The sequence below is a fragment of the Meles meles genome, chromosome 6 (assembly GCF_922984935.1).
Source record: "Meles meles chromosome 6, mMelMel3.1 paternal haplotype, whole genome shotgun sequence".
In the NCBI taxonomy this organism is placed as follows: Eukaryota; Metazoa; Chordata; class Mammalia; order Carnivora; family Mustelidae; genus Meles; species Meles meles.
Window position 1 is genome coordinate 54,187,746 of NC_060071.1, and position 25,602 is coordinate 54,213,347.

Consider the following 25,602-nt stretch of genomic DNA (forward strand, 5'->3'; position numbering starts at 1 on the left):
TGCCTCCATCAGAAAGGATGAATACCCAACTTTTGTAGCAACATGGACGGGACTGGAAGAGATGATGCTGAATGAAATAAGTCAAGCAGAGAGAGTCAATTATCATATGGTTTCACTTATTTGTGGAGCATAACAAAGAACATGGGGAGATGGAGAGGAGAAGGGAGTTGAGGGAAATTGGAAGGGGAGATGAACCGTGAGAGACTATGGACTCTGAAAAACAACTTGAGGGTTTTGAAGGGGTGGGTGGGAGGTTGGGGGAGCCAGGTGGTGAGTATTATGGAGGGCACACATTGCTTGGAACACTGGGTGTGGTGCATAAACAATGAATTCTGTTATGCTGAAAAGAAATTTAAAAATAAAATAAATAAAATGCATGTGTTTCCTTAGAGACATATTTAAGGAATGAGTCCAATGATACACAGCTTCAACCTACACTGTGCACCCAACATATCCCAGCACAATCTGTATCACACACCTTGGGACACCTCCACCAATCACACAACATATAATGTATGTGAATGTCATACACGTTGAAGAGACATAATTTATTTAGGGAAGGAAAACCATTCAGGATGGGTTGGTATAAGGATATTCAGGAATCTCCAATCAGGAATACCGCTGGTTCAGTAAAACAGAGAAGCCATATAGAACTTAATCTTAAAAAACTGTACATGGAGGGGCACCTGGGTGGCTCAGCGGGTTAAGCCTCTGCCTTCGGGTCAGGTCGTGATCTCAGGGTTCTGGAATCAAGCTCCGCATCGGGCTCTCTGCTCAGCAGGAAGCCTGCTTCCCCCTCTCTCTCTGTCTGCTTCTCCGCCTACTTGTGATCTCTGTCAAGTAAATAAATAAAATCTTTAAAAAAAAAAAAAAAAACACTCTACAAGGAGATCAGATACACGAGGGCACAGGAATACTCCAGGAAGAGAAACTGAGTGGTTTTGATAGGAAGAAAGCATGTGATGACGCAAAACTCTAACTAGTTGGAAAATGATGGCACATAAATGCCAAAGATAGAGTAGCAAGGGCTGTTGATGGAGGCAGGGGCTCAACTTGGGAAGTATTGGACACTCTACTCAAACCTCTGGACATGGGTAGATTTCTATTTTTTGATGTCTAACAACTGGATGTCCTCTATGCCATCGACATGCCCGTTCAAGCCATAGTGGAATTCAGTGTAGCTGCTGTGCTCTCTGTATCTCTTATGGTTACCCTCCTCGTAGCAGTGGAGTAATTTGAAGGGATGCTGGGCCCATATGTATACATTTCTGTAACGATCTCTCCACTTCCTGAGGCAAATATGCTCGATTTCGTGCCAAAAGGTATAGATGAAGATGCGATAGTTCCTGACTTGTGGATAGTTCCTGACTTTGTGGGATCCTTGAATGTATTCCTATCAGTTCACCTAAGCCACCTTGGTTGAGTTTCTCACAGGACCACCTTATTATCAGATAGTCATGAAGGGTAGCAGAGTTTGCCACTCCAAATGTTACCTCTTGGGCATAAGGATGATTTTGACCTGGTGATTTTTAAGAAAACACCAACACAGGAGAAGTTCTGAAACCAGAGTGGAAGTTAGCCTTTTTATAGGAACATTTCCATTAATAAAGGAAATTTCCATTTTAAGTCTGTCTCCCTCCTAGTATCAGAAAGAGGAGCATAACTCTACAAATCACAAGACACTCTTACCAACGTAAAGAAAGAAAGAGGGAAAACCTCTTATCAATGGAGAAGCCATGGACTTAAATATACTTGACAAATATGACCATTGTTTGCTGGGTTTGTCCTGGCAATCTCCATAACTGGCCACCCCACCACCATTCCAACATCTTCCTTTTTTCCTTGGCTGAAGATGGTATTCAAGGTGGTGCCTTGAGCCATTTAGGGACATTTTACTCAGTTTTTCTGGATATCTCCAATATACATACGTACAGGACATGTATGCTCTTTGTTTTTCTTTTCCCAATCTGGTTTTATTACAGTGGTAATGAAAGAACCTAGAAAGGGTTGACCAAAAATTGTAAGGAGACATACTTAAACAACAGTGTTTATTTGACATCAAGAATTGTAAATAGGGGTATACTGATTATACAACCCAAATACTGTCCAACTAGAGAGCAAATAACAGGGGTTTGTGGATAGACAAGAGGAATGCTTTTTTTTCTTTAATATTTTATTTATTTACTTGAGAGAGAGAGAGAGAGAAGGAGCTCATCTGAATAGGGAGAGGGGCAGAGGGAGAAGCAGACAAACCACTGAGCAGGGAGCAAGACTTAGAACTCCATCCCAGGACCCAAAGGCAGACTCATTTGAAAAGCCACCCAGGCACCCTAAGGAGAATGCCTTTGTACATTATTTACAAAGAATGTTGATGGGTGTTGGTGCCAGACAACTAATCTTGAATAAACATAATTGGTATCTAAGGTGATCACAATGCAAAGTTCAATAGATATTGTAGCAAAATGCAGGTGTTCTGTAGTCTTTAGAGTCTTTAAGGTTTGGCCCAGTTCGAACTTCATAAGGCCACCCATGAGGGTGTGCGTAAGGGCCATCTCCTTAATGACCTCTCTGCTCCATTTTAAACCCCCTTAACATAAGTAACTATATTTATTTCTTGTTTTGGAGTAAACTCTACCCACATCCTGGGGCTCAAACACATGACCAAAGATCATGAGTCATATGCGCTACCAAGTGAGGCAGCCAGACAACATATTGATGACTTTATTTTCTTTCAACTTTCACAGAAGGCAGAGGGCAATTGTTCTTTTCTGTTTTTTAGTCAGAATGTTCAGATAATACCCAGAACTTCTCTTCAAAGCATATTAGTAACAATGCCATACTGGAGTATAGTCTCTTGATCCTCTTCTTGGATGGGAAATATGTCAACAAGATTAGAAAGAGAGATACTGGGGGCACCTGGGTGGCTCAGTAGGTTAAAGCCTCTGCCTTTGGCTCAGGTCATGATCCCAGGGTCCTGGGATCAAGCCTTGAATCAGGCTCTCTGCTCAGCAGGAAGCCTGCTTCCTCCTCTCTCTCTGCCTGCTACTTTGCCTACTTGTGATCTCCATCTGTCAAATAAATAAATAAAATCTTTAAAAATTTTTTTAAAAAGAGAGAAATATTGGTATTTATAGAAACTCATTGGTGTTTCTATACAAAAACGCTGGTGTACCTCAAAACCCAGCTCAAGTCAAGCATTCCTTGAATAACAGGGACTCATACGCTGATAGATTGAATGGGGGCTGTATCATGACCACGATATGAAGGAGTTCATATTAGTTGTGTCTTTCCACAATGTCAGCTTTATTCATTCATAAAGCAAAGTTAAAGCACAATTAGAAAGCACGTTCAGGGTTCCAAACTCAATTGAATTTCACCATGTGATTCACATTGGCTTCTTACACAGCACACAGAGCAGGTCACAAGACAAACCACAGCACAAGGGAGATAACAGAAGGATGTAATAAGGTAACGAACCAAACTCGAAGTCAGTCTGTGGGCACACAATTGAGATAAGGCCTCGGTTGTGTGCTGGTCAGGTCTGGGCACTCACTGCTTCCTCTGTTCCAGCAGGGAAGGATCTCAGTTCTGTCTGGAGATTAATAAGGTAGAACCGTTGGAGGTAGTTGCCTTTGTATGTGGTCTCTGACATAGAGGGTTAAGGACTGAAGAGGCTGACAGTTCACTGTCTAATACTCCTCTTTCTAAGGGAATTGAAATGGTTTCAGACTCCTGCAGACCCTTTCTGGTTCTGCTCCTTATTAGTTCTGGGATGTCACCTGACACTGGTCCCAGGGAATATACCTTTAACTACTGTGTCATGGCTTGACACAGGGTCCCACTTGACATGAGGGACTCTATCTTGCTCTCTACAAGTTGTCTCAGATCTCATTCCATAAATCAAATGACCCTCTGGAATTTTGGGTGAAGGAGGAGAGTAAAAAGACAGGAATTCTGGGCACCTGGGTTTGGAAGACTTGAAAGAGGACTCTGAGAAAAATTAAGATACCCATCATGTGGCCATATATCCACAGCCCTTCCTAACAAGTTCATGGGAGTTACTGAATACCTAAATCATGCAGTAATGCGGCGAGGGCAGAGAGAGGCAGCAGGGAGGAGCTAGGAGGGCTGACCTGTGAAGGGGCAAGCTCAGAGAGAGGTCCACAGTTGTCCAAGGCATAGTATTTCACAGTGTATTATAAGACTTCAGCCAGGAATTTTGAGAATCAAAGGAAGCAATGCATGTGAGAGTAGTTTTGTAAACAATAAAGTGCTAATGTTGATCTATATTCTTCATAATATCATCATAAGGTTGCTCTACCCCAGTCATTGCCAGTTTTAACTGGTTAACCTAGTGTTTCTAAAATAAGTATGGTATTCTACTTTTGATATGGAAGACAAATGATTGTGAACCCAAAGCAGACATCCAACAATTCAACTCTGACCTCAGCCATAAGCTCTAAGGCTTCTCTGAAGTGAAGTCATCAGGAAGCACCCTAAACTGACTGGTAGGAACATATCCCTTTATCTCTGCAGAAATCAACTACCAAAGCATCCCAGGCAAGTCAGTTAACCCTTGTTTCTGACAGCTGTTTAGTGGGTCTCCTTCCTCAAGTTCAGTCTACCAGCTTCTGTAACAGACGCTGCTTGGGTTGCAGCTTCTACTTTGAGTTCCTAAAGAGATATGATCCCTTGAATATAAATTTAAAATCATTCCTTACTCCTATTCTTTCCTTAAACATTTCCTTGATTTAACTCCTTTCTATTAATTCTTTGATATTTCCTTTTGTTAACCTTCACTCAATTTTTTTCAGTGTTTTGGTACAACTGTTTCTGAAAATCATACTAAAAGATAAATGTCTTCATGCAGACTATAATAATGTCTTAGGGTGTCTGATCCTGGAATCTATCGGCTTCCAAGGACTCCATGGAAGGAACTGATAGAGTCATGAACCAGTATGGAGTATTAACCTGAAAATAAACCGCCAGTTATTTTACCACCAAAAACACGCTTATTCAGGAATAGCAGAGAACTGCAATCAGAGACGAGCAAGCTACAGCAAAACTCTAGGCAAGTGCCTGAACAAAGAAGAGGAACACTTTTTCTAGAGGAAAGGAAGAAGTTTGGAAGGTTGTTATAAACAGAAAGTCCATTGGAGTAAACAGGGAATTGGAAGTGTGGTAGATTTGCTTTGGCTGGGTTGTGACAGACTCATTTAGCTGGAGTGTTGAGGAGCAGGATGGGGAAGCCTATCTTCCTGCTGGGCTAGTACAGTAGTTTGCCTTGCAAAGTAGTTTTGTCCCCTTGGATCTGTAATTGGTGTAAGTGGTAGGGCAATAGTGCGCCCCTTGCTGGCCACACAGGCACTCTAAACCAGGTTTCCATTTATTAATTTTCACAGGAAGGAAAAAAATTAACATCTTATTTTCACTAACCTGCCACTGAGATTTAACAATTCCTTCAGTTCTGGGGGCACCTGGCTGGCTTATTCGGGAGAGTGTACAACTCTTGATCACGGGGTCGTGAGTTCAATCCCCACATTGATGTAGAGGTGACTTAAATAAATACAACGTAAAAAAAGAGAGAGATTTCTTTCTGTTGGTGGTCTTTTTGATTATTTCCTTATCTTGCTACTGTGAACAATGCCTCATTGAACATAGGGGTGTGAATATCTCTTTGAGATCTTGATTTCAATTCCTTTGTGTAATCCCCCTGGAGTGGGGTTGCTGGATCATATGGTAGTTCAATATTTTTAAAGATTTATATAGATGATCGGGGTGCAGCAGAGGCATGGCAAGAGAGTAGGAGAGAGGAAGGATCACAAGCAAACTCCCCAATGAGCACAGAGTTCAATACGGGGCTTGATCTCCCAACCCTGATAACATGACCTGAGTCAAAATCAAGAGACAGACACTTAACTGAGACCCACCCAGGTGCCCCAGTACTTCTGTGTTTAATTTTTGGGATCGAGTCCCATATCAGGCTCCTTTCTCGGTGGGGAGCCTGCTTTGCCTGCTCTGACTCTGTCTGCTTGTGCTCACTCTCTTGCTCTCTCTCTAATAAATAAATAAAATCTTTAAAAAATTTAAAATAGTCAAAGGGAGAGGGAACATACCTTAATATCATAAAATCCATCTATAAAAATCCCACAGCAAATGTCATTCTCTTGGGGAAAAACTGAGAGCTTTTCCCCTGAGGTCAGGAACATGACAGGGATGACCACTCTTACCTCTTTTGTTCAACACAGTACTAGAAGTCCTAGACTCAGCAATCAGACAACAAAAAGAAATAAAAGGCATTCCAACTGGCAAAGAAGAAGTCAAACTCTCTCTCCTCACAGATGACATGAAACTTTATTTGGAAAACCCAAAAGACTCCACCCCAAATTACTAGAACTCATATAGCAGTGCAGAAACATGGCAGGATACAAAATCAATGCACAGAAATCAGTTGCATTTCTATACACTAGCAATGTGATGGAAGAAAGGGACATAAAGGGATGACTTCCATTTATAATAACACCAAAGACCATAAGATACCCAGGAACAAACATAACCAAAGAGATAAAGGATCTAAACTCTAGAAACTATCGAACACTTATGAAAGGAATTGAGGAAGACAGAAAGAGATGGAAAAACATTCCAGGCTCATAGAGTGGAAGAGCAAACATTGTGAAAATGTCTATGCTGCCCAGAGCAATTTACACGTTCAATGCAATCCCTATCAAAACACCATTGACATTTTCCACAGAGCTGGAACAAACAATTGTAAAATTTGAATGGAACAAGAACAGATCTGAATCCCCAGGGGATTGCTGAAAAAGAAAACCAAAGTTGGGGGCATCCCTTCAATGCCTGACTTCAAGCTATATTACAAAGCTGTGATCATCAAGACAACATGGTATATTGGCACAAAAATAGACACATAGGTAAGTGGAACAGAATAGCGACCCCAGAAATGGACCCTCCACTCTATGGTCAACTAATCTTCAGCAAATCAGAAAAGACTACCCAACAGAAAAAAGAGAGTCTCTTCAATAAATGGTGCTGGGAAATTGGACACCCACATGCAGAAGAATGAACCTGGACAATTCTCTTATACCATATATAATGATAAAATCAAAATGGATGAAAGAACTACATGCAAGACAGGAATCCATCAAAATCCTGGAGGACAGCATAGGCAGTAACATCTTCAACACTGGCCACAACAACCTCTTTTAAGGCACGTCTCTGAAGGCAAGAGAAACAAAAACAAGATCAAAAGCTTTGCACAGCAATGGAAACAGTCAACAAAACTAAGTGGCAACCCACAGAATGGGTGAAGATATTTGCAAGTGACATTATAGATAAAGGGCTTGTATCCATGGTCTATAAGGAACTTATCAAACTCAACACCCAGGGAAAAAATAATCCAGTCGATAAATTGGCAGAAGACATGAACAGACCATTTCTACAAAGAAGACATCCAGATGGCATGAAAAAGTACTCAACATTGGTTGGCATCAGGGAAATACAAATCAAAACCACAATGAGATACCACCTCACCAATCAGATAGGCTAAAATTAACAAATCAGGAAACAACAGGTGTTGGCAAGAATGTGGAGAAAGGGGAATCCTCTTACACTGTTGGTGGGAATGCAAGCTGCTGCAGCCACTCAGGAAAACAGTATGGAGATTCCTCAGAAAGATCAAAATAGAGCTACCCTATGACCCAGCAATTGCACTACTGGTATTTACTGCAAAGATACAAATGGAGTGATTTGAAGGGGCACCTGCTCCCCAGTGTTATAACAGCAATGTCCACAATAACCAAACTATGGAAATAGCCCAGATGTCCATCAACAGATGAATGGATAAAGAAGAAGTGAGATATATATATATATAGCTATATATATATCTATATACAGCTGTGTGTATGTATATATATACATACACACACATATATATGGAATATCATGCAGCCACCAAAAAATGAAATCTTGCCAATTGGAATGATGTAGCTAGAACTAGAGGTACTATGCTAAGCGACCTAAGTTAATCAGAGAAAGACAATTATATGATCTCACTGATATGTGGAATCTGAGAAACAAGGCAGTGGATCATAGGGGAGAAGAAGAAAAAATGAGACAATATGAAACCAGATAGGGAGACAAACCATAAGAGACTCTGAAACTCAGGAAACAAACTGAGGATGTTGGAGTGGAGGGGGTGGCAGGGAAGGGGTGGCGGGTGATAGACATTGGGATGGGTATGTGTTGTGGGGAGTGCTGTGTCTTCTGTAAGACTGATGAATGAGGGCGCCTGGGTGGCTCAGTGGATTAAGCCGCTGCCTTCGGCTCAGGTCATGATCTCAGGGTTCTGGGATCTCAGGGTTCTGCTCTGTAGGGAGCCTGCTTCCTCCTCTCTCTCTGCCTGCCTCTCTGCCTACTTGTGATCTCTCTGTCTGTCAAATAAATAAATAAAATCTTTAAAAAAAAAAAAAAAAGACTGATGAATGACCTGTACCCCTGAAACAAATAATACATTATATGTTAATATTTTTTTAAAAAACAGAAATAAATAAAATAGTCAAAGGTAGAAGGAAAGGGCATGGGAATTGAGAAAGATCATTCTCTCTGGAGTAAATGAGATAAGGGATTCTGTAGTGTGGTCATGGATGTGGTGGGCATTAGTCTTTGACCAGAGTATATGAGGATAGTAAGGTGTGTGCATGCTTATAAACCAAAGAATTAAAAGAGGAAGAGGAAAAACTACCACCACAAGAACCTTAGCACAGCCTCTTCAGATACCTGCGGTTTAAGTCCTTTATTAAAAGGAAAACATGAAAGAAATTTTCATGAGGAAGAGTGAATGAGTCCTAAATGACCTGGTACATTTTTAATATTCTGACTTATAGAGTGATTCAAAAGTCTGGGAAGAGAGAAAGTAAATCTCTTGTATCATTTCATGATGCTGTTACACCAGTGCAACAAGGGAGCCAGATTATACAGATCGAGCTCTCATTTTGCCAGCATGCATTTCCAAATTTCTAATGTTTCTCCCAACAAGTGACTTTTGGGAAAAACCAAAAGCAGTTACTTTCAAAACTCTCTTTGTGATGAACTGGGAAAAACACCTGGATTAGGAGCAGTTCAACTGGATTTTTGTCTCAGCTTTCCCACTATTTATCTGACAATCAGATAAGTAAACAAATACACTGTATGCTAATAATAGTAAATAGCTCTCCAGCTGTGGTGGAGGAGATGCCAGGGGAAGATGAGGAGCCAGTAGAGAGGAGGCCACAACACCAGAGCTGATTGTGATGATTAACTAGAAGTTAGGTGAAGAGGATGGTAAGGTCATCCCATAGAGGGAACTGTGTGTGAAAACGAGGCTGAACATATGCTTCCCGGGCCTGTTTTGAAAGCATAAGCAAAACTATTATTAATTTAGGTCTATGCTGTTTTGTTCCCTAGTTAATTCTGGTTTTTGTACCTCTTTTTTCTTTGAAAGATTTATTTATTTATCTATTTATTTGAAGAGAGAATGAGAGAGAAACACAGTGCATGGGTGGAAGGGCATAGGGAGAGATTCCCAGGTAGACTCTCCACCAAACATGTAGCTAGATTAGGGATTTATCCCACCACCCATGACATCATACCTGAACTGAAAGCAAGAGTCTGAAGCTCAACTGACTGAGCCACTCAGGTGCTTCTGATTTACTTCCCTCCAATCCCCACGCACTATCAATCATTAACTTTGACTTTTTACTCCTACACCGAGTCTACCGAGCTATTATAGAAACATAACGGGAACCAGAGAGGGACATCTGTCTTGATGCAGCTGATCCCAGGTCCCAAATAATGCCTCATTGTCCACAAGGATGTTTACATCCAGAGTGGTTCAAGGACCTCCCAACAAGGTCCAGGAAACCCGTCACCTTCCTTTCATATATGTAAGTTGTCCCCAAGTTCAACAGGGCAAGGCAGCTTTAGGAATGATCCCCTGATTTCTCCTTAGGCTGCCCTCTTGACTCTAAAGCTTTCCTTGCTTTAAATCCAGTGTGTCAGAATTTGACCTACTGCACATTGGGTGCATGGACAGGTGTTTGGTAACAAAGAGACCCATAGGCATGAAAGAGAAGGGCCAATTTAGGGTATTTGCTTGCACATTGATGGTAAGAATCTGTTGGGAAACAGATGACAACATTTGTCTTAAAATTACCTGATGCCTCATGTCCCCAGTGACACCTCATTTTCTGTCAGAATGCATACTTCCAGATTGTTTCAAAGTGCTTCCACCATCATTAAGCTTTCAAGAAAGCCCTTGCCCTCCTCTCAAGTGTTCACGTTCCTCCCCAAACATATGTAAGCTATTCCTAGTCTCAACAGGGCAAAGCAACTTTGGAAATATCCCCTGCCTTCTTGTTGGGCCACCCTTCTGACGATAAAAAAGCTTTCTTTGCCATCAAACCAATGTCTCACATGTTGGCTTACTGCAAATGGGGGCACAGACAAGTTTGAGCTCAGTACCAATAGTTGACCTAGGACATTCTACTAGCTGGTAAAACCAGGATTCTTCAAGATTTGAGTAGAAGGAATAAAGAATTATAAAATGCAGGAGAGTCTGGGTGGCATAGTCACTTAAGCATCTGACTCCAGAACTCAGCGCAGGTCTTGTTCTCATGGTCTTGAGGTTGAGTCCTGCTTAAAAACAAACAAACAAATGAAAACAAAAATGAACAGGTATGTGATGGTAGCTAAATCAATTAATCATCTGCCTTCACCTAAGGTCATGATCCCAGGGTCCTTGGATCAACTCTTGCATCTGGCTCCTGCTTAGCTGGGAGCCTTCTTCTCCCTCTGTTTACCTCTCCCCTGCTTGTGCATGCTCTCTCTCTCTTTCTCTGACAAATAAAGAAACAAAATCTTTTTTAAAAATATAAGAATTATACAATGAGGAAATTTTACAAAAGCAGGTGGGGTAGTAAATTTCTCCATACAGAACAAATAGCAAAGATCGTGTTCCAAGCTCTCTCTGTACCTCCCTCATACCTACTCATTACCAGGAGTATGGATATAAATCAAGTTTTGTGGTGGGTTGAAAATGTGTGTAAGAATATTTACAGAATTAGTATAATTTTGGTGGGAGAAATGAGGTAGAGATTTTTTGGAAAAATCTGGGAGAAATCACATTCTGAAAAAATAGAGAAAGATCAGTCTTTGGAAATAGGGTCTAAAGGTCATGAAACCACTTTAACATTTTTTCTTATTAAAATCCTGTGATGTAGGAATTTGTTGGGGTTTCAAGCCTCTGGTCAAGAAAGCATTCTTGAGACATCTTTGCTGCAAAGAGTTGATTTTATTAAAGCACCAAGAAGAATCCCTACGCAGAAAGAGCTACACTGGAGTCATGAGAAGTGGACCATTACACACTTTCCAGTTGGGAGGGTGTTAGGCATAGGCAAGTCTCTAAAGAGTTTGGAATCAAGGTTTCCAGGACCCTGAGGGGACTACCTATTGTTAGGAAAAGGTCATTTATTACTGTCTAGTAAACCTTAGTCATGAGACCCTTAAGATGTATATTGGAGGGCCATATGATTGAGGGATGATTGCCATGCGATATCTTGGCGGGGGCGGGGGTGGTTGGGGATAGGGTAGAGATATAGAAAATTTGCACAGGAATTTTTATAGGATCTAGCAGATCAGGCTAAGATTGCCTTTTGGCCTCAGTAATGTATTAACATTGAGGCAGTTGAATTCCTAAAGGATTTCACTCTACTTGTGTCAAGGCCCTATCAGTGGGCTAGAGGCAGTAAGGAAATGTAATTTTTTCTTTCACCTTTGTTTCCCACAGCATAGATGTGTTTGTCAACTTGGAAGTTCCCTGAATCCCATAATTTGTGATTTTTATAGAGGCGACATCACATAGGCAAGATCATTATTACCTCCATTTCCATCCCCTCTCTCCTCTGTAGAGGATGGAGCTGAGGCCGAAATTGCCATTCTTTTTTTTTTTTTTAAGATTGTGTTTATTTATTTGACAGACAGAGATGACAAGTAGGAAGAGAGGCAGGCAGGAGGGGGGATGGGGGGGTGGGGAGCAGGCTTCCTGGGGGACAGGAAGTGTGATGCAGGGCTCAATCCCAGGACCTTAGATCATGACCTGAGCCAAAGACAGAGGCTTAACCCATGGAGCCACCCAGGTGCCCCTAAATTGCCATGTTTTTAATCATGGCTGGATCTTCCTGGTGATCAGCCCGCATCCAGGGAACATACCCAGGTGTCTGCCAAAAACAAAAGATATTCCCAGGACTCTCATCACTTAGGAATTTACAAGGGTTTCAGGAGCTCTGTGCCAAAAATCAGAAGCAGAAATCAATACATATTTTCTACTATCTCACAGGGTTGTACTCATTGATTGACTGATAAAGAGTAACAGAAAACGTTGATCCAAAATATGGGTCGACTTTTCAGCATAAGAATTACATTGAGCTGTTTATTTTGAGAAATTGCAGACCAGGAGAAATTCTGAAAGCAGACTAGAGATTTGTAAGCCTCACATGTCTAGCTGCCTTTTAGTCTCATTTTCTATGGGGCTACCAAATGTCTTTACATAATTAAAAAAGTTTTTGTCTTATTAATCAGCCTTTTTATAATTGGAGGGGTGTTTCATCCAAGAACCTAGAATGGTGGAGGGAAATTATTTTCCCTCCTACACCTAGAACCTAAATCTTAATCCCAGCCACATTCTTTTTTTTTTTTTCATGATTTTATTTATTTGAGAGAGACAGAGAGAGAGAGAATGAGCATAAGGGGAAAGGAAGGAAGAGGAGAGGGAAAAGCAAGCTCCTTTCTGAGCAGGGAGCTGGAAGGGACTTGAACTAGGGACCTGGAGATTATGACCTGAGCCCAAAGCAGAGGTATAACAGCTTAACCCACTGAGCCACCCAGGTGCACCCCAGCCAAATATGAAACTCCTGTCCTTCAGTGTCTAATTCCAATATTGGCTCCAAAACACCATTACTTCTGTGATATTTCAGTATTTAGGTAAGGGAAGAAGGTTTTTCACCCCCCAGCGCTTATTCCCCCCCTTGATCTATGCTTTCTTTCATGCATTCCAATAAATCATGGGACTCTAAAGCTACAGTGGATTATTATCCCTACTACTACTTATAGTAAAGCATCATCTGATGAAATAGGAAAACCAATAGTAAATATGTATGATGCATCAGTCGCCAAGGTTAGAACCTGTGTGTGAAGGACTGTGCACACTCTATGAGGTAATCCATTCCACCTCCAAACAAACATAGACCATGATTTCAAGGGAAATATGTCAAAGCCTTGAGCAGAGTTTGAAGGGATGATGAAATTTCCTCCTCCAAAATTCAAAAGACATGGGGGAGGCAGGGGAGTGGCAGAAGCCTTGGGTTACAGTATAACCTCAAAAGTCACATAGGGCTCAAATAGTTCTCCTGAGAATGTGAGCAAATGCAATCAAGACAGCTGACAGTTTGTGAAAGGGATCCCAGACACACACATTTAAGGTCATTACAGTGCAACAGAAAGTGATTTTATTGCTGTGAGCACAATGCAACAAAGCTTGACAGAAGTTTCAAGATTGAAACTAGAGGGCCTGGGTCTTTGTTTGTCCTCTTCCCTCTTGCCTTCTTTCAAAACACACAGAGCTCCAAAGCAGAAAAGTATCTGATCACTCTTGTCCACAACTCTGTCCACTCCCTTTCTTCTTTCTTCTGTAGGAAACATGGAAATCAACAAAGGGAAAGAAAAAGCAGAAGAGCTCATGAGAGAAACTGCACCAAGTGAGAGAGAATGTAAAGAAAACCTCAGTCTTAATCTAAGTGCACAGGAACTAGATGATAGGGAGGGTCCCCCGGCTGAGGGGGGTTACAGGCAACAGTGTAGAACTGGTTCTGGGGAGTAGTACTGTAGCGGCAGTTGGGATACGCCCCTCCAGTGCGATTGCAGTAAGTCATGCCAATAGGATTTGCACTCTGGTGGCAGTTATTCTGGCCATTCCTGCAGGTCCTGTTGGGCAAAAGACAGGTGGCAGCCACGTTCTGGGAGGAGTCATGCAGAAAGGTGTTTTGAGGTTTACAGTGCTGAGTAAGACTATTGACAGTACGCATTGCAGTGTTGCATTGTACAGGACCTGCACTTATATGCTGAATTACAAATATTTGAAACCTAGTGTGCTGAGCCATAGCACCAGGGAGAAGTCCTGGCCCCCACGATCCCAGCAGCAACAGGAGGAGAGGAAAGGGTCCCCGAAGATCCAGCATCATCTCTTCTGTGTAGGAAGAAGAAGAAAAGGAGAGAATGATTATAGTAGAAGCCGTAAGAGCAAAATTATTATTCACAACCATTTATATCTCTTGTGCCTTTTCAGATTTAATGGTCCTTTTCTTGTTCTTTAAACCATCTTCTTCCTGACATGACTCTTAAAATTCTAGGAAGGACCTGAAGCCCAGGAGGAGGAATGGGTTTTGTCCTATACCTCCTCGCCCAGAAACATGACTCCTCCCACCTCCATCCTGGAATATTTCTCCTCCATCTCTGTGACCTGGACCTTCTGGCCATCGTCACTGTAAGGAACTATTTAACCAGAGTCTTCCATTAAAGTTAAACAACAACAAGTTTGTTTAAACCTTCCCTGCTCCCCTTCCTCCAGGGGACTGACTTAAAAACAAGTCCGGGAAACCAGCCCCAGGTAACAAAGCCCAGATACCAAAGCCCAGATACAAGGATGGGTCAGGCCAGGTGGAGACATCTGATCAGTAGGGGGTTGCATACTGTCTCCCTAGCTACCAAGGAGTATGGGCCCCATCCTTTGGGAGACTTTTGGGCACCAATTCTTTTTTTTTTTTTAAGATTTTATTTATTTGACAGACAGAGATCACAAGTAGGCAGAGAGGCAGGCAGAGAGGGAGAGAGGAGGAATCAGGCTCACTGCTGAGTAGAGAGCCTGATTCGGGGCTCGATCCAGGACCCTGAGATCATGACACCAGCTGAAGGCAGAGGCTTAACCCACTGAGCCACCCAGGTGTTGGGCACCAATTCTAACCAAGGTGTGATAGGCTAGGCCAAATGTCTACTATAGGGTAAATTGTAATTCAATTGGTCACCTAGCATCACTGTGCAGCTTTCTCTGTGCGTTAAAATTTCATTGGCCACCCGTGAGTGGCCAGGCCCAACTGCATGGACTTTGCCCTTAAAAGCTAGTCTGTGAAACAGAGAAGGGTCGCCCTCTCTTGTAGGAGGTGCGGCCCCAAATGTTCGGTCTGATTCTTGATGCTTGGCGAGGAATAAAGCTTTGCTTGACCTTTGCTTTATATCAGTCTTGCTCCTTTAATCACGGACCCATTTTTGGGGGGACCTAACATTTGGGGGCTTTGTCCAGGATTAAATGACAAGAACTGAGCCAGCATCAGAATTTCTGGGAAAAGCCTCCAGAGGTAGGATCTCTGTGAGAACGGCCAATCTCCAGGTACTCTGTGAGATCGGTCTGTCTGTCTGGGTGTGGAGCTCCAGGTATAGCCCACCGGGGAGAAGCTGGATGCGGTCATGCCCCAGGGCTGGGTAGGATGCGGAGATGCCCCTTCTCTCCACTGGTAGATCACCAGGGGGTTCAAGTCCCCCTAGATAGTCAGGGGGTTCAAGTCCTCCTAGGAGGTCTCCTCAGGTTGTGAATATAAGAGTGGGTTAGCATAAGAATGGCCATCTTGAAGGCTGGGAAGCCATTTTACTGAGTGTCCCTAACAGGCCATACTGCCTACATGGCTTGAGATAAGAGAAACTAGCTAAAACCTGGAAAAACAACTTAATCATATACCACCAGGGAGGTTAGGTGGTGGCCCGGCAGGGACCAGAGGTTAAAGAAAAACAAATAGTTAACTTGCAGAGATCACAATCCTGCAAGACAGGAGTCTCCCTTGGTTTACAAATGTCCTAGTGATTTACAACAAAGAAGTTATCTTCTCAATAGTCCAATTTCCAGAGACAAATAGCTGAGTTCCTTGAGGCCTAAGGTCACCCTCCCCACCATAAAACTGAAGGAGGCTAAAGCGGAGGGAAATGTAAATAAAGTTAAATTTCTTTTAAACCTAAATCTCACTTAACCGCCAGGGTGACGCCGGGGTGGCAAAAAGTTAGACAAAGTTAAACTGTCAAAGTGGAGTGCAAGATATGTATGTAGCTATGAAAAAGTGCCTTATAAATGCTATATAAACCCTTGGCTTTGAGTGCTCGGGGTCTGCATTATCGAAAGTGTTCTCTGTCTCACTGAGGGGTGGTCAACTCTGTACCCTAATATTTGGAGCTCCCACCGAGATCTTAAGACCCCTTCTCAGGGAGACAGATGACCCCCAATACCGAGGTTTAACTAAAGGAGCCGCAGCAGGAGGTTTGGCCACCTCCAAGAGGGGAGGACTGAAACAGGTCCTCGACCAGAGAGACTGAAACAGGTCTCCAAAGAGGGGAGGACTGAAACAGGCCTCCACCGGAGAGGCTGAAACAGGCTTCTGCCCTGGCCCAATTGAGAATTCTCACGGGAAGGAAGGAGTGAATTGCGACCCTGGAGGCTCCGTTACTGGAAGTCATGGGAGACGTCCCCAACGAAAAGGTGCCTGGACAACGTCCACAGTGGACGCCGTTTGGATGGCTAGGTAAGGATCCAAAGTGTTGTGTGAGTGGGACGTTGCCTGTGGATGTGGTGTGGCTGACTGGCCAGTGGGTGTTAGAAAGCTCGGATCGAATTTGTGTGTTTGTTGGCTTTATGTCTGTCCCTTCTCTTTTCCTGGCTTCTTTTTGTAATAATAATAATGGGACAGACTCAGGTAACACCTAAGACCCTGCTCCTGAACCACTTCCCTGAGATCCGCGCCAAAGCCCATGATTATGGCAAGGAAGTTTAAAAAGGTAAGTTTGATACCCTCTGCTCTGTAGAATGGCCTACTTTTAAGGTGGGCTGGCCACCCCAGGGGACCTTTTCTCCAGTCATTATTAAGAGACTCCGAGATGTGATCAACAGGCCTGGACTACGGGGCCACCCGGACCAATATCCCTGCATTTTAATGTGGCAGGCTTTGGTAGAGAGCCCTCCCTCCGGGCTGAAACCATTTGTCCCCGAAAAGCCGGAGGATCCCCCCACCCCTGGGTGTTAGCCGTCTCTCAGGGCCCCCCAACACCCGACTGCGCCGGATCTTACAGCCCGCCCTAGACTCCGGGGGGGGGGGGGCCCACCCAAGAAACCCGTCTTACAGGAAAGGTCAGACCTGTACCCCTCCCTGACAGACCTAGATTTAGAAGAACCCCCCCCCCCCATACGGGCCTATGGCGCCGTTCCAAACTGAGGCAGCCGCCCCTCCCCAGCCCCCTCACTCCTCTGCTTCCCCGCCAGCCTCCGCCTCCCAGGCAGCCGCCCCCGCTCCAACCCCGGGACCAGCGAGAGGATTAAGGCCCCGCAGGCACCCGGAGGAGACCCCAGAAGAAGAACCATCCTCCTCTACCTCAGCCGGGTGTCCATTCTCCCCATACCGGCCCTGGGAGGTACCGGCCCAGATGGGGAGCGGTCTTACCGGTATTGGCCTTTTTCAAGCAGCGATCTATATAACTGGAAGGCTCAAAACCCCCCTTTTTCTGAAGACCCAAGGGGTCTAACGGACCTATTTGAGTCTGTTCTGCATACACATAGCCCCACCTGGGACGATTGTCAGCAGCTCCTTAAGACCTTGTTTACTACCGAAGAGCAAGAGCACGAGCGAATCCTCACCGAGGCCAGAAAGAATGTCCCCGGCGAACCTGATCGACGAGCGCTTCCACTTGAATAGACCGGCTTGGGACTTTGGGAACGCGGAAGGTAGGGAGCGTCTCCGAGTCAACCGCCAGATTCTTATGGCAGGTCTCCCAGCGGCAGCGCGCCACCCCACCACTTTGGCTAAGGTAAAAGCTGTGATGCAAGGGGAAACTGAAAGCCCCGCCCTGTTTTTAGAACGCCTCTATGATGCTTATAGGCAGTACACCCCTTTGGACCCCCTGGCAGAGGAGAATCAGTCAGTTGTAATTATGTCCTTTATAAACCAGGCTGCCCCAGATATTAGAAAGAAATTATATAAGCAGGAAGGGTTGGGGGAAATGGCCATTCGGGATCTGATGAAAGTGGTAGAGAGAGTTTTTAACACTCAGGAGACTCCGGAAGAAAGGGAGGATCCGATTAGAAAGGAAAATCAGGAGTTACAAGAAAGAATTAGGAAAGAGGACAGGGAGCATCTGAGTAGGGAAAACAGAAGGCATTGAAAGGAGATGGCCAAGATCCTGCTGGCAGGGGTGCAGGGTACAGCCCGGGTGGGACCAAGTCCAGCCGGACTGGCCCAATCTCAAAAACCGTGGCCTAGGCTAGATAGGGGGCAATGCGTGAACTGCAAAGAATATGGACATTGGAAGAAAGAATGCTCCAAACACCAGGGCCAAACCGAACACGACGCTCAGATTTTGCTGGCGGGAATGGACAGTGACTAGGGGAGACGGGACTCGGATCCCCTCCCCGAGTCTTGGGTAACTGTGTATGTGGAGGGGAAGCCAATGGGATTCATGGTGGACACAGGAGCCGAGTACTCAGTTCTAAATGAGCCTACAGAGCCCTTATCTCAGAAAACCAACCTGGTGCAGGGGGCAACTGGGTCCAAGGCTTATCGATGGACAAGTAGGCGCCAGGTGGAGGGCCGCCACCAAGTGACCCATTCTTTCCTGGTTATCCCTGAATGCCCGGCTCCTTTGTTGGGGCGTGATCTCCTAACCAAGGTCCCGGCCCATATTCACTTTGAGCCGGACGGCATCAAAGTGATGGACGGCCAAGGACAGCCTATTCATATTTTGACCCTGTCCCTCGTGGATGAGCATCACCTGTTTGCCCTGCAGGACACCTCTTCCCCCATAGAATGGCCCCATGAGATGGATTACTGGCTTAGAACGTACCCTCAGGCGTGGGCTGAGATAGCAGGTGTGGGCCTCGTGGCCCACCCACCCGGCACCGGTAGTGGTTGAAATAAAAGCTTCCGACCAGCCTGTCCGGGTCCACCAGTACCCCATGTCCACCGAGGCGCGAAAAGGGATTGCCCCCCACATTAACCACCTCTTAGAAGCTGGGATACTGAAACCCTGCCATTCGGCCTGGAACACCCCCCTTCTCCCCATTAAAAAACCAGGGGGAAAGGATTACAGGCCAGTCCAGGACTTGAGGGAAATAAATAAGAGGATCGAGGATATCCACCCCACGGTCCCCAACCCTTATACCTAGCTAAGTCACTTATCCCCTTCACATATTTGGTATACGACCCTGGACCTAAAAGATGCATTTTTTAGCATAGCCCCGGCACCCAGCAGTCAACACATTTTTGCCTTCGAGTGACATGATGACAGTACGGGAACCTCCAGACAGTTAACCTGGACTAGACTGCCACAAGGCTTCAAAAACTCTCCTACTCTATTTAATGAAGCCTTAAATCAGGATCTGGACTCGTTCCGCCGGAGTCATGACTCAGTTACACTCCTGCAATACGTAGATGACTTGCTTCTGGCAGCCCCCACCGAGGCTGAGTGCCAACGGGCCACTGGAGACCTCCTCCAGGAACTGAGACAATTGAGTTATCGGGCCAGCGCAAAGAAAGTCCAAATATGCAGGCAGACAGTCCCCTACCTGGGGTATAAATTGAAGGAAGGAACCGGATAGTTAACAGAGGCCATGAAAGAGACTATTCTTGGGCTTCCAGTCCCAACCTCAGCCCAAGAAGTCCGTGAGTTTCTAGGGACAGCAGGTTACTGCCGGCTGTGGATTCTGGGGTATGCTGAGATAGTGAAGCCCCTATATGAGGCAACCAAGGATAAGGCCCCCTGGGCCTGGGGGCCAAAACAACAAAAGGCCTTTGACGAACTCAGGACCGCCCTCTTAAAGGCACCAGCCCTGGCGTTGCCAGACCCACTGAAGTCCTTCACCCTCTTCGTCGATGAGAGGAGGGGGATAGCAAAAGGGGTACTAATGCAGCGCCTGGGGCCATGGAAGCGTCCAGTTGCCTACTTATCTAAGAGATTAGATCCCTTCGCATCAGGATGGTCCCCGTGCCTAAGGATCATTGTGGGAGTAGCCCTGATGGTAAAAGATGCGGACAAAGTCACTTTCGGGAAACATCGAAAGTAGTAACTCCCCATGGGATCGAGGGAGTTCTAAAACATCCCCCTGGTAGGTGGATGACCAATGCCCGCCTAACCCATTACCAAGGACTCCTGTTAGATGCCCCTCGAATCATCTTTGCCGAGGCAACTGCACTGAATCCAGCCACTCTGCTGCCCACCCCGGGTCTAGAGGTCCCCTGCACAACTGCCAGGAGATCATGACAGAGATCACTCAGGTGCGCCCCGACCTCCAGGACGCCGCCTTTCCCAACAGTGAGTTGATATGGTACACTGATGGGACCAATTTCGTTATGGACGGGGTGCGAAGGGCGGGTGCGGCGGTGGTGGACCAAGACGGGAATGTTGTTTGGAGTCCCCGCTTCCCCCGGGGACCTCAGCCGAAAAGGCCGAGCTGATTGCGCTGGCGGAGGCGTTAGAACGGCGTGAAAGGAGACTGGTGACTGTCTATACCGATAGCCACTACACTTTCGGCACTGTCCATGTGCATGGCGCCATCTACCGGGAGAGGGGCTTTGTTACGGCGGAGGGAAAGGAACTGCGTAATCTCCTGGCGGCCGTGCAAAAGCCCTTGGCAGTTGCGGTTGTTCACGTCCCTGAACACCAGTCTACCCGAACCTTGGAATCTAAGGGAAACCTGCGAGCGGATGAGGCCGCCAAAAAGGCGGCAATAGTTCCACCAGTTCTGGCACTCGCCCTGCCCGCACCCGAGCTCCCGCACCTATCCCCGCGACCTGACTACACCCCAGAGGACCTACAATGGATACGAAACCACTACTGCCTAGAGCCTGATCAGCATGGGTGGCAACGGGACCCAGAGGGAAGATTAATACTGCCAGCTAAACTAGGACTGTTCCTCCTTTCTAACCTGCACCAAGCCACTCATTTAGGAAAGAGAAAGTTGCTGACAGTTCTCGAGTCCGCCCGCCTTAAGTTCCCCGACAAGCCACCCAGATCCAGGAAATCGTGGAAATCGTGTCGGGTGCCAGGCTATGAGACCCTGTAGGAAGGGACCCCTACACACAGTTACAAGGGTACGGGGGAAGGCACCGGGACGGAGCTGGGAGGTATGGGTATAAGTACTTGCTCGTATTCGTTGATACTTTTTCAGGTGGAGACCTTCCCCGCGAAACGAGAGACTGCCCAAATTGTTGCTAAGGCAATACTAGAAGAACTCATACCCCCATATGGCGTCCCCGAAGTTTTAGGGTCTGATAACGGTCCGGCTTTCATTAGTAAAGTCCTACAGGCACTAGCCCGAGTGGTGGGGACCAATTGGAAGTTACATTGTGAATATAATCCCCAGAGCTCAAGGCAGGTAGAAAGGATGAACGGGACTCTAAAGGAGACCTTATCTAAATTAGCCATTGAGACTGGCGGGGACTGGGTGGCCCTCCTACCCTATGCTATCTTCCGGGTTCAGATCTCCCCCTTATGTGCACGGATTAACTCCCTTCGAAATCCTATATGGGAGACCTGCCCCCATTATTGTCCGTGCCTTGCCCAAATAAGACTCTAATGTGACCCCAAACGATCTGGTCAGTTTGGAGGCCCTACTGGGAGTCCAAAATGAGATTTGGCCCTTGGTGCATTCTTTTTATGATATAAAGGACACATCGAACCCGGAACATGGCATCGTCCCAGGGGATTGGGTATGGGTAAAGACACATAGGACCCAAACTTTAGAGGAAAGATGGAAAGTCCTTATATGGTTGTTCTGGTTACCCCAACTGCCTTAAAGGTTGACGGCATTGAGCCTTGGGTCCACCACTCCCACGTATGCCGGTCTACCCCGCCAGAACAGAGACAAGCCAGAGAGTGGACCGTGCCGCAGCATCCAGGTAACCCCCTGAAGCTACGGATCTCTAGACCTCAGGAGCACACAGGATCTTCCGCCCAGCCCGATGATGAAATGGCTATTGATCCTGACCCTGTTTATCAGTTGGAGAAAGACCCATGCGGGGATCAACCCTCATCAACCTTATAAGCAGACATGGATCTTGACGGATGGACAAACTGGTAAAACCCTCAACGAAACCACCAACACGGCCCCACTAAACACATGGTGGCCAGATTTATATTTCGACCTCAGGGATTTTCGGACTCACGCGGGGGAAGGAAAACAATTATACCATCAGACAAAAGTGGGCCCTTATTAACACCGCTCAAGGAAGAGCACAAGGATTCTGGGCCTGCCCTGGCAATTTAAAAAATAACTGGAAGACCTGTGGTGGCTTAGAGAGTGTTTACTGTAAGAGCTGGAGTTGTGTAACCTCTAATGATGGGCCCCGGAAGTGGGCTGTCGGGAATTGGGATTTAGTAAATTTCACTTTCAGAGACCTCGGCAACAGGGTACGCCAAGAACGTGTACAATTTAACCAGGAGCGGGAAAAAGAGAAAAGTCCTGGTTGTCCGGAGTGACTTGGGGTTTTCAGCTTGATATGGGCTGACTCTCCTGGGCCGGCCCTTACCCAAGTGGACTGTTAACATTTAAACTGGTTATCTGTGAGGCACAGAAAAACACGGCTCCTGTGGGTCCAAATTGGATATTGGCTCCTCCCGCCTTTACCAAGAACCCAGATAGCAGGGACACTTCGAAAGGGATCATAAAACCCCAGAATAATAAAAATAATACCTCTGTAATCCCTCTGACCAATACCCTTGTACTCTCCCCAGCACTTGTTATGCAAGCCACCAAGGACCCCCTATGGAAACTGATGCGCGCTGTGTATAAAACCCTTAACGCTACCAGCCTTAACCTCACGGCTTCCTGCTGGCTATATTATGATATAAAACCTCCATTTTATGAAGCCATAGGCCTCAATGCTACTTATACTGTTTCGGCTAGTACAAACCCCTCTCAGTGTCCATGGGAGTATAATAAAATAGGCTTAACTCTACAACATGTAAGCGGTAAAGGGGCTTGTGTAGGAAAAGTGCCACAGGTTGAACAAGGTTTATGTGCTTCCATAAATGCCACCCCGAGTCGGGAAAATAGCATAAGATGGCTAACCCCAGAAAGTAATGGATGGTGGGTATGTTCTAAGACTGGCCTCACCCCATGCCTCTCGACCTTGATCCTTAATGCCACTAAGGAGTTCTGTGTCCTAGTGACTGTGATGCCCCGCATTACCTAACACCCTGAGGAAAGCATGTATTCCCACTGGGATCAAGGCCTGAGCCTAAGGAGTAAGTGAGAGCCTTTCACTGCACTCACCATTGCTACCTTGTTCAGCTTGGGAGTAGCTGGGACCAGAACTAGCATAGCCTCCCTAGTCACTCAACAAGCCGGGATGTCATCCCTGAGAGAGGCCATAGATGAGGATATAGAAAGAAGAGAGACCTCCGTTATTCATTTAGAAAAATCTCTCACCTCCCTATCCAAAGTCGTCCTCCAAAATAGAAGAGGACTTGAATTGTTATTTCTCCAACAAGGGGGTCTATGTGCTGCATAGGAGAAGAGTGCTGTTTTTACGCTGACCGTTCAGGAGTAGTAAGGGAATCCATGGCTAAGGTAAGAGAAGGATTAGCTAAGAGAAAAAGAGAAAGGGAGGCACAGGAGAACTGGTTTGAGGCTTGGTTTAATAAATCTCCCTGGCTCTCCACCCTAATTTCTACCTTAGTTGGGCCATTTATCCTGCTCGTGCTCATTTTAACTTTTGGCCCCTGCATTCTAAACAAACTTATTAACTTTGTGAAGGACCTAGTTAATACCATCCAACTCCTTGTCTTAAGACAACAATATGAACAATTGCCGTTCCTGAGGACCCCTAGGGCTACCCTATAAATGAGCAGGATTCCTCATTATGAACAACTAAAGGGGGGGGGGAATGTAAGAGTGGGTTAGCATAAGAATGGCCATCTTGAAGGCTGGGAAGCCATTTTACTGAGTGTCCCTAACAGGCCATACTGCCTACATGGCTTGAGATAAGAGAAACTAGCTAAAACCTGGAAAAACAACTTAATCATATACCACCAGGGAGGTTAGGTGGTGGCGCGGTAGGGACCAGAGGTTAAAGAAAAACAAATAGTTAACTTGCAGAGATCACAATCCTGCAAGACAGGAGTCTCCCTTGGTTTACAAATGTCCTAGTGATTTACAACAAAGAAGTTATCTTCTCAATAGTCCAATTTCCAGAGACAAATAGCTGAGTTCCTTGAGGCCTAAGGTCACCCTCCCCACCATAAAACTGAAGGAGGCTAAAGCGGAGGGAAATGTAAATAAAGTTAAATTTCTTTTAAACCTAAATCTCACTTAACCGCCAGGGTGACGCCGGGGTGGCAAAAAGTTAGACAAAGTTAAACTGTCAAAGTGGGGTGCAAGATATGTATGTAGCTATGAAAAAGTGCCTTGTAAATGCTATATAAACCCTTGGCTTTGAGTGCTCGGGGTCCTTGTCGAAACCCGCTGCGCCGGGCAGATACTTGGACCCCAGCTAGCTGGAAATAAACCTCACTGTGTGACTTGCATTATCGAGAGTGTTCTCTGTCTCATTGAGGGGTGGTTGACTCCGTACCCTAACAGTGAACAGCTGGGCCTGCAGTTGTCTTTGTTTTGTCTTTTCATTTTCTGTTCTATTGTTCATTCTGTTTGCAGGGGACAGAGAAAATTCCCACCAGCGGCAGGTTCTGGGTAAGAACCACTGGGCCTGCAGTTGTCTTTGTCTTGTCTTTTTGTTGTCTGCTGTGCTGTTTGTTGTGTTTGAAGGAATGGGGCAAGCAGAGAGTAAGGGGACTCTGACTTTTAAGGGCTATGACTGGAGTCAACTGGGGTTAGTCTAACTCGAGACAGAGACTTTAAGGAATATTCCTAAGCAGCTGCCGAAACAACTTTCTTTTGGGGACATTCCTTGCCCTCTCAGGCCCGACGGGAACTGCCTAGCCCCTCCCCTTTGCTGGCGGGAAAGCATGGCGTCTGCTCCTCTCTCGGAGCTGATGAGGCCTAGAATTGGGAACCCTTTCTCTGCCTTCTGGTGGCACTTTGTTCTGTTCTTCACTGTCGGGAAACAAGAAGAGCGCACCCTGGACCTAACACCCCCCCACTCCGGATCTTCCCACCTGGGTCTCAGGTAAACATTCAAAGTGGAGTGGGCCATGTGGGACATAAATCAGTATTTAAACTAAGTTTGTTGGGTTAACTAGGATAAACATGTCTTTTGAGTTAACAATAGTAAATGTGAAACTTCAGAGTTTTTACCTAAGGTCAAATAAGCTCTTGTTATTTATTAAAATCTGTTAAAATCTGTGTTAAAATCTGAAATTAGCAAAGAAATGACTAAACTGATGGTTAATTGTCTCAAAGTTTTAATGGGTAATTGTTAAAGTAGCTCTCAAAGTCTTTGGTAACCTGAAACTTTATACCAAATGGGATAAAATGCTAGAGCGCTGGTGGCTGGAACTAGGTTTGTGCTTTTG

At 45.4% G+C, this 25,602-nt stretch overlaps 1 protein-coding gene across 2 annotated transcripts; it reads right to left on the bottom strand.

Annotated features, from left to right (window-relative positions):
• Positions 1 to 13,533: 13,533 nt before the first annotated feature.
• Positions 13,534 to 17,942, bottom strand: LOC123944265 (ribonuclease K3-like). Of its 2 annotated transcripts, none has more exons than XM_046009209.1 (2): positions 17,774 to 17,942; positions 13,534 to 14,293 (listed from the first exon to the last, which is right to left on the bottom strand). In XM_046009209.1, exon 2 carries the CDS (start codon positions 14,286 to 14,288, stop codon positions 13,836 to 13,838), a length of 453 nt encoding a protein of 150 aa, XP_045865165.1. In that variant the 5' UTR covers positions 14,289 to 14,293; positions 17,774 to 17,942; the 3' UTR covers positions 13,534 to 13,835. The 2 variants fall into 2 exon arrangements, with proteins under 2 accessions (XP_045865165.1, XP_045865164.1); XM_046009208.1 differs by having other exon boundaries at positions 17,702 to 17,800.
• Positions 17,943 to 25,602: the final 7,660 nt, after the last annotated feature.

Coding starts and splice junctions, on each gene's coding strand:
- LOC123944265 (XM_046009209.1), bottom strand. CDS start 14,288: ATGATGCTGGATCTTCGGGGACCCTTTCCTCTCCTCCTGTTGCTGCTG.